Consider the following 11,875-nt stretch of genomic DNA (forward strand, 5'->3'; position numbering starts at 1 on the left):
AACGGGGTGAAACCGGGGATCCCTCCCAGTGAATGCATTGAACTGGGGTGCTCTGCAATGCCGTGAGCCTGGGGATCCCTCCCCATGAAGAGCATATGGGAGCAGGGTCCCCCTACACAGCCATGAAAATACCTCTCCATACAGAGGAGTTCTATTCTGAAAAGCCATAAACTTGGGGATCCCTCCACAGGAGGATGTTTGATTGGGGTCCTCCCTGCAAAGCCATGAACTGTCCACCTCCCTCTCCCCTTCACACAAGCCTTGAAATTGGTTGTCTCTCATCGTGTGATGGCATCAATTTGTCAGAATTATGAAATTGGAGGTTGATGGGGTGCCCCTTACAGACTTCACTGGAAGAACTCCTTTTTCTGGTGCTCTGACCTGCTTTGTGTGTCCCTTTAATGGATGCCTTACATGTTACTTAATGGAGGAATTGTTAGGAGGCAGTGTCCTCCCTCCCCCGCTCCCACCCCTTGGCTGAAATAGCACCCTGCATAATTGCACTTTATTACTAGGCAATCTCTCTTGATGTGCCCAGGTTTGCTGGATCAGTAACATACCACCAGGACTTCTCCCCCCAACAGAAATTCTCCAACACTGTGGAGCTGAACCCTTCTGAAACCCTACGTCTAGGGCTAGCTAGGATTCTGACCCCTTGAGAGCTTCCCCCAACCTCCTATTCTTGCTCTCCCCCATGGGACACTTCCACTCTGCTCAGGTCTCTCCCTGGATGATGGCCAAAACCACTTTACCCAACGTTGGGCTCCCACAGGCAGGATCTACAAGAATGGGTCCAGAACCACCAGACAATAATTGTCTCCACAGAATTAGTCTCTGAGCACAACCAACAGGTAGCAAGGTCCTGTAACCAGTGCACCATCTTCTGCACCCAACTTCACCAACCTGTGTTCTCCACCACATGTAGGCCACTGGTCTGTCTCCCCCACCTGGGAAGGACTAATACCCAACACTCTCCAGGCCTCCAACTGAGCTTTCTCATCCCTTTATAGGGAGTTCTTACCCTTCCAGCACTGTCTCTGATAATTGAACAGGGCAGGTTGGTCCCAGGCCTCCGGACACCCTTAAAGGGGCAACTACCCTGTTACACATAGGTGTCTGTATCTGTCCCTCTCATTTAATACATTTTTCTACTGTCTGTCACTATCTTAATATTACCCTTATATACAGGACATGTGCTGCTGCCTCTCACATGGCAGAAGCAGGGTGTATGACAGTGCACAAACTTTGTTTCTACATCAAAAATAGAAAACTGGGGACTCTCCCATTGTATTAGAAATTGGTAATTCCAACCTGGATGGTTATGATGGCTACTGCTTTGTCTCCAAATCTGAGCTTCTTTTCCTCGCTCCCCATCTCTTTTTCCATTCATAGGAACACAAGAATCACCATACTGGATCAGATATGTGGTCCATCCAGTCCAATATCCTGCTGAGACAGTAGCCAGCACTAGATGCTTCAGAAGAAGGTGCAAGAAACCCTGCAGTAGGCAGATGAGGGATAATTTGCTCCCTAACAATTCTCCTCATAGCCCTTAATAGTCAGAGATTGGTTTAAATCCCAAGGCATGAGATTTTATATGCCTTCCAAAACTTTTTTTTTTAGCATTTACTATTATAACTCTGGATATTCTTGTTATAAGTGCCCAATCTCTTTTTGAATCATGCTAATTTCTTGGCTTCAAGGGCATCCTGTGACAATAGTTCTGCAGTCTAATTTATGGCTTGTGTGAAAAAGTATTTCCTTTTATCAGCTTTGAATTTGCTGCCTTTCAATTTCATTGGTTGTTCCCTTGTTCTTGTTTTATGAGACGGGGCAACAGACATTCTGACTCCAATTTCTCTATACCACTTGTTATTTTGTATATTTTTCATTCCTCTCTCCCTTTCTGCTGGTGCTTGCAAACTGCTCATCATTGGGATTATGACATCCTTTCAGGTGAGATTATGATGTAGAGGTAAATGAGTCAGTCACTAGCCTCTTGGTTTTTCCTCCCATTGCTTTCTCTGCTGCTGCTCTTTGAACATTGACTTGTGGGATTGTGACATCCACCCCAGTAGGTTTGTGACATCGGATGCAAGTGAGCTAATCATCTCCTCTTCCTATTATTCCTCATTTTCCTTTATTCAGTAACATTCTGCAATCCTAGGATTTTAAATGCATATATACATATGATTCAAATGACACTTAAGCTTGTCCATATTGGTCAGAAACTATAGAAGTAATATGTGTCATGTAAAATGGTGATATCATTTGTAAAACTCTGCTATTATTGAATTATTATGTAATACAGTAGTGGTCAGAGGCCTCAGCTGAGATCTGGGGGCCATTGTGCTAGGGGCAGTATAATCATAAAACTATATCCAACATGATGCCTGTTACACAAAACCCATAGGACAACTCTATGGTCCTGATTCAGCAAAGCATTTAAACACGTCCTTAGCCTTAAATGTGAATAATCCTCTTCCTATTCAGCAAAGCGCATAGGCACATGCTTTAAGTTAAGTGTTTTGCTGCCTTTGAACCTATAAAGGCATGATGCTACTTAGGTTCATCAACTCCAACTGAAATCAAGATCATGCCCCAGTTGAGCAAAAGTTCCAAAGGAATAGCAGAATATGAAAATCGGGACACTTTAATGATAGAAAAGATCTAATTTCCAGGAGGTATCACTGTTTGGTGCTCCAGTAAACTGGAAATTTTGAAAAAAACACTGAATTTTGGGAGGAGAAATTCAAATTGATCTGTACTGAAAACATTTTAAGAATATGAGCACATCTCCTTTGCTGGTGTAAACTTTTATAGCTCAATGGAGCTATGCTGATTTACACCAAATGAGGATCTGGCCCATAAAACTTAAATTCAAGACCTCGCTTGAAGTATTTCAAAACACACTATGTAAGAACTGTTTATTCAATTTAAAATCACTTGACAATATAGGTCCAAATTCTGCTCTTGGTTGCACTTGTATAAATTGCAGTAACTGCTTTAGCTTCAGTGGCATTACTCCAGATTTACACTGGTATAGCTGAGAACAAAATATAATTTTATACCTAGGATTTTCTGGCTCATTGGGCTAAATTCAGTCATGATGTAAGCAGATGCATCTCTGTTGACTTCAATAGCATTTCATCCACTGAATTTGTCCCTTTGTGCCTTTACCAATACACTAAGGGCCAAAAAATGCCTTTATTTACATTCTTTCAAGCTTTGGATGTCAGTGGGTAACATCAGTTTCAGTGGTATGGGTGCATCTGAAGTCAGAGTCTGTCCCTAAATATTGAACTATTTCATCCTTTTATTGTTATTTAAGTGGGTTAAAGTTGGAGTACTGCTGATTCCTTATTTTTTTCTCTTTAGAGTTAAAAATAAGTAGCACAGATGGTTGAGTTTCAGCAGAGCCCTGATGCCAACCCAGTGAATGTTCATTTCTCAAGAGCAGATACCACAATTCTTGAGAAGGATAGTTTGCAGATTTCACAGGAAACACAAGTGACGAAAGAACTAGAGAAGGACGCTCTACCTGTACACGTCACAGATCGGATATTTTTTATTGATTTAGCCAATAAGCAACAGACAACTATCCCTTTACAAATCTTTGAACTGGAAGATCTGGAAGAATTGCACTTGGAAAAAAACTTAATTGAAAGCATCCCAGGAGACATCCATCATCTTAAGAAGGTGAAAGTTCTCTATCTGAATGAAAACTATATACACGACATCTGTGAAGAACTTGGGGAGCTGAAATATCTTCAGAACTTAGATTTAAGTAGCAATCCACTCTCTTACAGTTCGCTGCATATCATCAGCAAACTGCAGGCACTCCGTCAGCTCAGGCTCTATGATGTAAACTTGGATGAGTTCCCAGTGGAGATCTGTAAATGCCTCCATCATGTTGAGCTGCTTGGACTATCTGGCAATAATCTAAGGTATCTGCCTAAAGAAATAGTGAATCTGAGAAAACTTAAAGAGATCTACCTGCAAAAAAACAGATTTGAAAGCTTTCCCCTGGAGCTTTGTCATCTTCTTAATCTGGAAATAATAGATCTGGAACAAAATCTAGTGAGTTTTGTCCCTGAAGAGATTGTCTCTTTGACAAATTTAGTAAAACTATTTTTAGCTTTCAATAACCTGTTATCAGTCCCTGATACATTGCATCACTGCCAGAGACTGACTGTGCTTGATTTGTCTAATAACCTCCTGCGTAGGCTCCCTCCTAACTTCAAGCAGCTCACAGAAATGAATGAGCTTGGTCTGTCTGGTAACAACCTGGAAAAGTTTCCACGTCAGATTTGCCATTGGATGTCCCTTTGCCTTGTTTATTTGAAAAACACTGGCTTGCAAGTGCTACCTTCTTCCTTTACCAGATTAACCTGTATCAAGATATTAGATCTTAGTGAAAATTTCTTTGATGAATTCCCTAGAGAGATCTGTGCTATGGAAAATCTGGAAATATTGTCACTGGATGACAATCAAATATGTGAGGTATTGATTTCTTTATTTTTGGTGTGGGATTCTATATACACTTCAAATTCACTAGGCTAATATGCATCTCAAATGTAATAGTATGAGCCACTTAACTCTACAACATAGGGAGATAATAATATGTATGGTCTTTTGGGGTAGGATACATCTTTTTGTTCTGTGTTTGTACAGCACTTGGCACAATGGGGTCTTGGCCCATCACGGTTGTTCCTAGATTCTAAAATAATAAATAATATTAATAATAATACAAGCCTGACTCCAAGGATGTGAGACTCAAGAATATATAACCCTCTAAAGCGTGCAAACCCCAGCAATCCTTATGCCAGGCAGCACAGCCACATAAAGATGCCACTAGTTGGGACAGCAGGAAACAAAGGTATTCTAATTATTCATTGTTTTCCTTTAACATTAATGGGAGTCTTGAAACTATATCCCAAGTCATCAAGAATCCTTTCACCTCTAAGTACTCGATGACCCCAATTCGGTAATAAGGTCCTTGCAGGTACTGGGGTGCAAAGCATGAACTTCACTGAGGATGGGAGCCTAGATTTCCCAAGAATTATATGATATGGAAGAATTGTACTTCAGTGCTTTACTTGGAGGATATTTTCTTTGATGCTTATGCAGTGTTCATTATAAGGCGGGGTGGCCAAACTTACTGACCCTTCAAGCTGCAGACAATAATCTTCAGAAGTTTGAGAACCAGGGCCATCCCTAGCTATTCTGGGGCCCTACGCAGCCCCCAGGCCTCTGTGTGTGGGGAACGGACGGACGGACTAGCCCCAGGCCTCCACTGGGGGGGGAGGGGGGAGGGACTGGCTTGCGGGGAACCACTCCCAGCACTCACCAGCGGCGCGGCTGGGGCCAGGTCACTGCACTTCCCACCACCGGTGAGTGCAGGCCCCGCCCTGCTGCAGTCCTTAGGGGAGTAGGGGCAGGGCTGGGACAGAGCAGGGGTGGGAAGAGGGGGGGCTGGGGCAGGGTGGGTGCCCCAAATTTCCTGGTGCCCTACGCAGCTGCGTACTTTATATATGGGTAGGCACAGCCCTGTTGAGAACCCAGCGGGCCTGCCAGGGATTGGGGCTTATGTCCTGTGGCGGGATGGTGCGGGTCTCAGGGCTTCTGCCCTGCAGGAGGTGCCTGTCCAGGCTTAGGGCTTCTGGCCCAGGGAGCTGCCTACCAAGGCTCAGGGCTTCTTCCCTGCTCCTGTTGAAGCCCTGGCAGGTGCCTCCCACAGGGCTAAAGTCCCAAGACCCCTCTCCCCACTGGGTAGAAGCCCCTAAACCCAGACGTGGGCAAACTACAGCCCGTGGGCCGGACCGTCCTGCCCGGCCGGGGAGCGCAGCTGGCTCTGGCCAGGTATCGCGGCTGCGAGCTCCTGCTGCTGGTAAGGGGGCGGGGAGCAGGGGGTTAGGTAAGGGAGTGGGAGGTTCCGGGGGCAGTCAGGGAGGAGGAGGCTGTTGGAGGGGGCAGAGGTTCTGGGGGGGTGGTCAGGGGATGGGGAACAGGGAGGGTTGGGAGTGGGAGTCCCGGGAGGCGGGGATGTGGATAGGGGTCGGGAGGGCAGTCAGGGGACAGGGAGCAGGGGGGGTTGCATAAGAGGGTGGGATCCTGGGGGGCAGTTGGGGTGGGGGGTCCCGGGAGGAGATGATCAGGGGACGAGGAGCAGAGGGCGGTTGGATAGGGGGTGGGAGTCCCGGGGGGGCTGTCAGGGGGCAGGGGTGTGGATAGGGGTTGGGGCAGTCAGGGGACAGGGAGCAGGGGGGTTGGATAGGGGGTGGGGGTCCCTGGAGGGCGCAGTCAGGGGACAAGGAGCAGGAGGGGTTGGATGGGTTGGAGGTTCTGAGGGGGGCAGTCAGGGGACGGGAAGTGGGAGGGGGCAGGGGCCAGGCTGTTTGGGGAGGCACAGCCTTCCCTACCCGGCCCTCCATACAGTTGCGCAACCCTGATGTGCCCCTCGAGTCAAAAAGTTTGCCCACCCCTGCCCTAACCCCACAACCACACTGTGGGGCTGAAACTCTGAGCTCCCCCCACCCAGTGGAAAATGTGGGGGATGATATGGTGGGCTCCACGAGCTGCACTTTAACTATAAAAGAACCACATGTGGCTCGCAAGCCCCAGTTTGGCCACCCTTGTTATAAGGCATTAGTACAAGCTGTTTGTGATGTGAGACACTGTTATACGCTACCCAAAGGCGACAAGGTGCTAGAATAACACATTCTTAAAGCCATTGGAGCAGATGAGTGACAGTAGCTTAATTAAACTTGCAGTTAATAAAACTGATAGTTATTATGTTTACAACGTTTGTTTCCTAATGCTGATGTGCATCACAGCCTCACTACCCCCTGTAATCAATTGCCACTGACAGGCAGATATTCAGCCAGGAAAAAAGGAACCAAAAACAAACCACTAAAAAGTGAAAAGCTAGACATGGTAACCTGCTTTGAATAGTAAAGATTAGATGCTAAAAGAGCCTGGTTCTATTTATACCTATCTTTTTCTGAAGTAACAGTCTGATAATTGCATTTGCCTAGGATCAATAAATGTGACATACTATTTGAAACAGAGCAGGAGGCAAGTTTACAATGGATGTACAAGTTGTTAATGCTTTTAGAACCATTATCTTATGCTAGCCTAGGGGACAATTATACAGCTGAAACCTGTCAATATATGAACAGTAATGGGTATCTTCCTCTTAGGGCATCAAACACATTTCCCTTTTGTGATATAATGCAGTCCTCCCCATCTTCTGCCAGGAGATTGAGATTTGTTTTGTTTTTTTTCCCCTTGAAGGCTACATTTGTGGAAGTGGTAATATATGCAAATGACCCAATTTAACATTTTAATTTATGTAAATTATCTTATAATGCACAGATGCTATCAGAGGGATTAGGAAGCACAGGAGCACCTGTTACATTTCATTCTCCAGGCAGCCACTTCTGGAAGGAACATATATGCTAAGAATTAGCCTAATTCAGATAAAGTTTACACAGAGACACCTTTCAGTAAGGGAATATAGCAGGGAAACGTTGCAAAAATTTCAATCATAATGTGGCAATATCATAGAATGTGGCCAGCATGATATTCTTCGTTGATCCGTAGTAATGTGACAGAGTATTTCCCAGAACAGCAAACAACAAATAACAAGACATAGCTATTTAACGGATATAAATGTATTTTTTTTAAAATGTATGTTTTGGAACATGCCTAGATACCTCCAGAGGTGACGGGACTCTCTAACTTAAAATGCCTTGGTCTGACTGGAAACAGATTCAGTGTCTTTCCAGAGGAAGTCTTTCTCCTTCAGTCATTAGAGAAATTATATCTGGGACAAGATCAAGGGATCAAATTCATGACTCTTCCAAGAGACATCAGCAAACTACAGGTAGGAAAAAGAGCAGGGAGAGGAGCTCAGTATAACTCTGCCTGATACCACAAAGAAGCACAGAAGAATTAAGCTGTTTGAAGAGAATGAATCCCAATCCTGCAGGCCTTCCACAAATGCACCTTCCATGGACAATGGGATTTGGTGCACAGGGCCTGTCAACAGCAGGTGCTGAGCAAACTAAAGTCCCATTTAATTCAATGGGACACAACACCTTTCAGAATTGGACCCACTGAGGTCTGGCAGGATTGGGTAAAACATTTGTAACAAGCAGGTCTTATTAAAGTTGATGGACCCAAAACTTAGATATCTCTATATTATATATAACCTATTTCACATAGATTCTCTCTATTATTTCTATCTCCCTATGTGGAATAGGTTATGTATGTATATCTTTCTGATCCCATAAAATGTGTTGGGCCTCTACACCAGGGCTGTAGCATTGTTAAACCCCTGTTTTACTGGGTGATCAATCACCACCAAGCCCTAGGCAATAAGCCACTTTACAATTGCTGATGGAATTCATGTTTTCCCTTCTCTCTGCCTGCCTACAGAGCAGCCACTATACCTTTCAAGAGGTTGCTAGCATGCAGGAGTGACAGAAGGACCACATAGTGCATGTGCATGACTATGAACCAAGGCAAAGGAAGTAAATCCTCAAGCCTTGATAGGTCATGCTGCACTTTAAGGAGATGCTCAAACACTGCTGGATAAATTTATCCAGTTATATCACACTCATTACCATAGTATCTGAGCACCTAACAATGCTATCACCCCAGTCGTATGTTTTGCATTTGCCAATGTTCAGTTGTGCATTGTTCAATGATCTACCTAAGGAAACAAATCCTTTTTTAAAATAGAAAATCATGCACATTTTTTTCCAGAATCTGAAAGAGCTGTACCTAGAGAACAATTGTCTGGAGTACCTGCCACCTTCCATAGGCTTGCTGAGCAACTTAGAAATAGTTGACTGTCACAACAACCTCCTTAAAGAACTCCCAGACTCCATATGTCAAGTACAAGGTGAAAAAACATCCTATGCATTTGTGTCTGTAAGGGCACAGGTTTAAGCAGGGATTTCAGAGTTCAAAAATCTTCCTCTTCTCACCCAGACACCTTTCCTGGTCCAAATGAGAGACTAGGTTGAGTAATCTGTATTATTAAAAATTCTTATTGTCTGATGATCTGTTGAAGACTTTCCCTACTGAATAGATTCAGATGCAATATACACCCCGGGAAAGTTAATGATCTGCAGATATAAGTGGCATTGTTTTTTAAAATTGGTCAATGACAAAGTAGAACAATTAACAATTCTTGCGGCTTTCTTACCAAGATAGCATTTTGCTGCTTGACAAAACTCCCCTGAGTCCGAGGCACAGATGCAGTGTGTAGGTGGTGTTTATGTAACCCACACCCACTCAATGTGGCCTTCTCTCCTCCCCTAGTGGTGGTTGGGCCACAAATAGAGGTCAATAAGCCTGATTCAGCCTTGGCTAACAGACTGGTGTCTTTTAAGCTTAGAGGATCATACTTTAAGATCCCCAGCTCCCAAGTCTATTTCTCATTGCCAGCAACCCACCTCAGGGTGTGGCATATCATTTAGGAAATGAAGCTCTGTTGAGTGCTTCACCCTAGTTCCTATTTTTGGGGGGGGGGGAGAATTTTGTATTCTTCCACTTACCTTGAGCCTAAGCCTAAAAACCTCATAACTCAGGGCTGTGGAAGTAGAAAGGCACAACAGCAGTAACACCCTTCTTGTTGATATTTTTGTAAAAAAAAAAAAAAAAAAAACAAACTTTGATCATCTCATTAAAACAAACATATTGGTGTTATTGAAATCCTGTGAAAACTCTCTCCAAGTTTGGGAACTAGGCCCTTTATACTATAGAATGAAACAACCTATTGATGTGCTGGGAAATATTTATATACACAGAGTAAATATTTCACACCCCAGCAATACATTGTTTTATTGTAAGCACACCCAGGGGAACACTCCAGATTATTATTAGTCTGTGCATTGCAGTTTTGTGATTTTATTTGTTCAGGTTTGCAAAGATTGCTTGTTCAGAACAATCAGTTGTTCCAACTCCCAGAAAACTTGGACAATCTTCAGAAGCTGCAGCTTGTCTTGCTGGATGGGAACCCTATGACAGACCCTCCAATTGAGGTGTGCAGCCAGGGGAACTTGGCTATCTGGGAGTATTTACGGGAAAAGAGGCATCAAAAGGCCAAGGCTACAAAGGTACAAGGCATAAGAGATCTACTACACTGCACAAACCGCATTAATAATCCAGTGTTTTACACAACATTCTACAGGGCATGCTATGCAAGGTCCTGAAGTATCTTAAAAATTCTGTGTCAGCTCTGATGGGGCAGTAAAGCAGCAGATACCTCCTTGTGTGCTATGGAGTCTCTATCTCATTGCCAAATGGGGAATGTGGGCTTGGCAGGGGAATGGCCACTGCACAATGCAGATCCATTAAGCCAAATCCTTGCTTGGGAAAGAAGCTATAAACTGCATCCTTTAGTCCCAAGACTGTAGAACCTGGGGGCACAGGGATTCAGCCTGGAACGGCCCTAGATCAGTGATACTCAGACTGAGGCTCAGGAGTCTCAAGTGGCTCTTTAGTGTGTCTCCTGCAGCTCTTTGTAGCACATATTAAAACACTGATAATTAACAACCAATCAGGATGCTTTTACTATGTTATTAACCAATTGTAGAATACTTAGTTGTTTTGCTGTGAGATTCTAATTACATAATATAAAAGAGAAAAAGAAAACAATGAATTACTGTGGCTCTTTTGGGTAATAGTGATTGCTAATTTGGCTCCTGAACCACTGAGGTTTGAGTATCACTGCCCTAGATGGTTATTAGAAGCTCAGTCTACAGCACCAGTAGGCAATAGAGTCATTTTGCTCAAAAGATGGGGATGAGGAACAAGGGGCAGGTCCTCAGTCCCTGAATCTCCTGTATTTCCAATTCTTCCCTTCCCCCAGTTATTGTCTTATTTCTACACATTGCTACCCAACATCTGAAAGGAAACAACTTCCCTTTCATTGGGCCCAACGTAGGACCATTAGCTAGGTCCAAATTGACTGTGGGTACATGGGCTAACGTAACAGCCAAATAGTGACATTTAAAGTTGGGAAGATGACTTCTCTTCACTTGAAGCCCTTGCCTTGACCAAAGAGTTGAGAGAATAACAATGAGAGTGTTCCCTCCCTTAGAGAAATTTTAGTTTAATTTTAAAATAGCTCATGGAAATAATCTGAAAAATATAATTTAGTTGGTTGGCAGGTCCTCTTACTTTAAATTAATTTAGTCTAATCATGAATTTAACCCCAGTTTATTCCAGCAGACCCCAATGCATTCAGCTTTTTGCATCAATACTAGCCGACAGTGCTCAAGTCAATTGTTTGAAGTCACCCTCTTCTCCTCTAGGTAACAATATTGTTCCATCCTCTCTTTCAGATCCAGGCTTGGTGGCGTGGGCAGATGGTGCGGAAGGGGCTTGGAATTTTTGCTGAGCTTCAAAAACTGTTAAAGAAAGGAAAGAAAGATAAGAAGGGGAAAGAAAAGCCTGGCAAAGGTGCAAAGGGCAAAAAGAAGTAATTCCGTATATGATTTGTACATCAAACTGTTTAGAACGCTTGTACATTGGGAGGGCAGATATTTTCTTGCTTCTCCCTGTAAGGGATAATCAATACTAAAATTTCCAGAACATTGAACATTACAATTAAAAAATAACTTAGGTGTTTTATGGCCAGTTTTGTGCATGTGTCAAAATTACTCTAGTTAAATGAGGTTAGATGGTAAAATAATTTATATGATTGCAAAGCACAAGGGCAATTGATTAACTGGAAGTGAATTGTATCTGTGGAGCTCTGTGCTGACTACATTCTTTAGAATTTATCTGTTTTGTAATGAGAATGGCCTTACAGTGGTTTAGTGTTTTCGTAACATCCCTACTGGGTCAGGCCAATGGT

At 43.5% G+C, this 11,875-nt stretch overlaps 1 protein-coding gene across 1 annotated transcript; it reads left to right on the forward strand.

Annotated features, from left to right (window-relative positions):
• The first annotated feature begins 3,399 nt into the window (after positions 1-3,399).
• LRRIQ4 (leucine rich repeats and IQ motif containing 4) lies at positions 3,400-11,501 on the forward strand. The gene is made up of 5 exons (XM_024209497.2): positions 3,400-4,503; positions 7,715-7,888; positions 8,773-8,911; positions 9,934-10,130; positions 11,361-11,501. Exons 1-5 carry the CDS (start codon positions 3,400-3,402, stop codon positions 11,499-11,501), a joined length of 1,755 nt encoding a protein of 584 aa, XP_024065265.2.
• Positions 11,502-11,875: the final 374 nt, after the last annotated feature.

This window comes from Terrapene carolina, unplaced genomic scaffold (genome assembly GCF_002925995.2).
Source record: "Terrapene carolina triunguis isolate 2854851 unplaced genomic scaffold, T_m_triunguis-2.0 Scaffold88, whole genome shotgun sequence".
NCBI lineage: Eukaryota > Metazoa > Chordata > Testudines > Emydidae > Terrapene > Terrapene triunguis.

Excerpts from the sequence above, each read along its gene's own strand:
- LRRIQ4 (XM_024209497.2), top strand. The coding sequence starts at position 3,400 with ATGGTTGAGTTTCAGCAGAGCCCTGATGCCAACCCAGTGAATGTTCAT. Across the intron at positions 7,889-8,772 it reads GAGACATCAGCAAACTACAG|AATCTGAAAGAGCTGTACCT; the intron begins GTAGGAAAAAGA and ends ATTTTTTTCCAG. Across the intron at positions 8,912-9,933 it reads CTCCATATGTCAAGTACAAG|GTTTGCAAAGATTGCTTGTT; the intron begins GTGAAAAAACAT and ends TTATTTGTTCAG.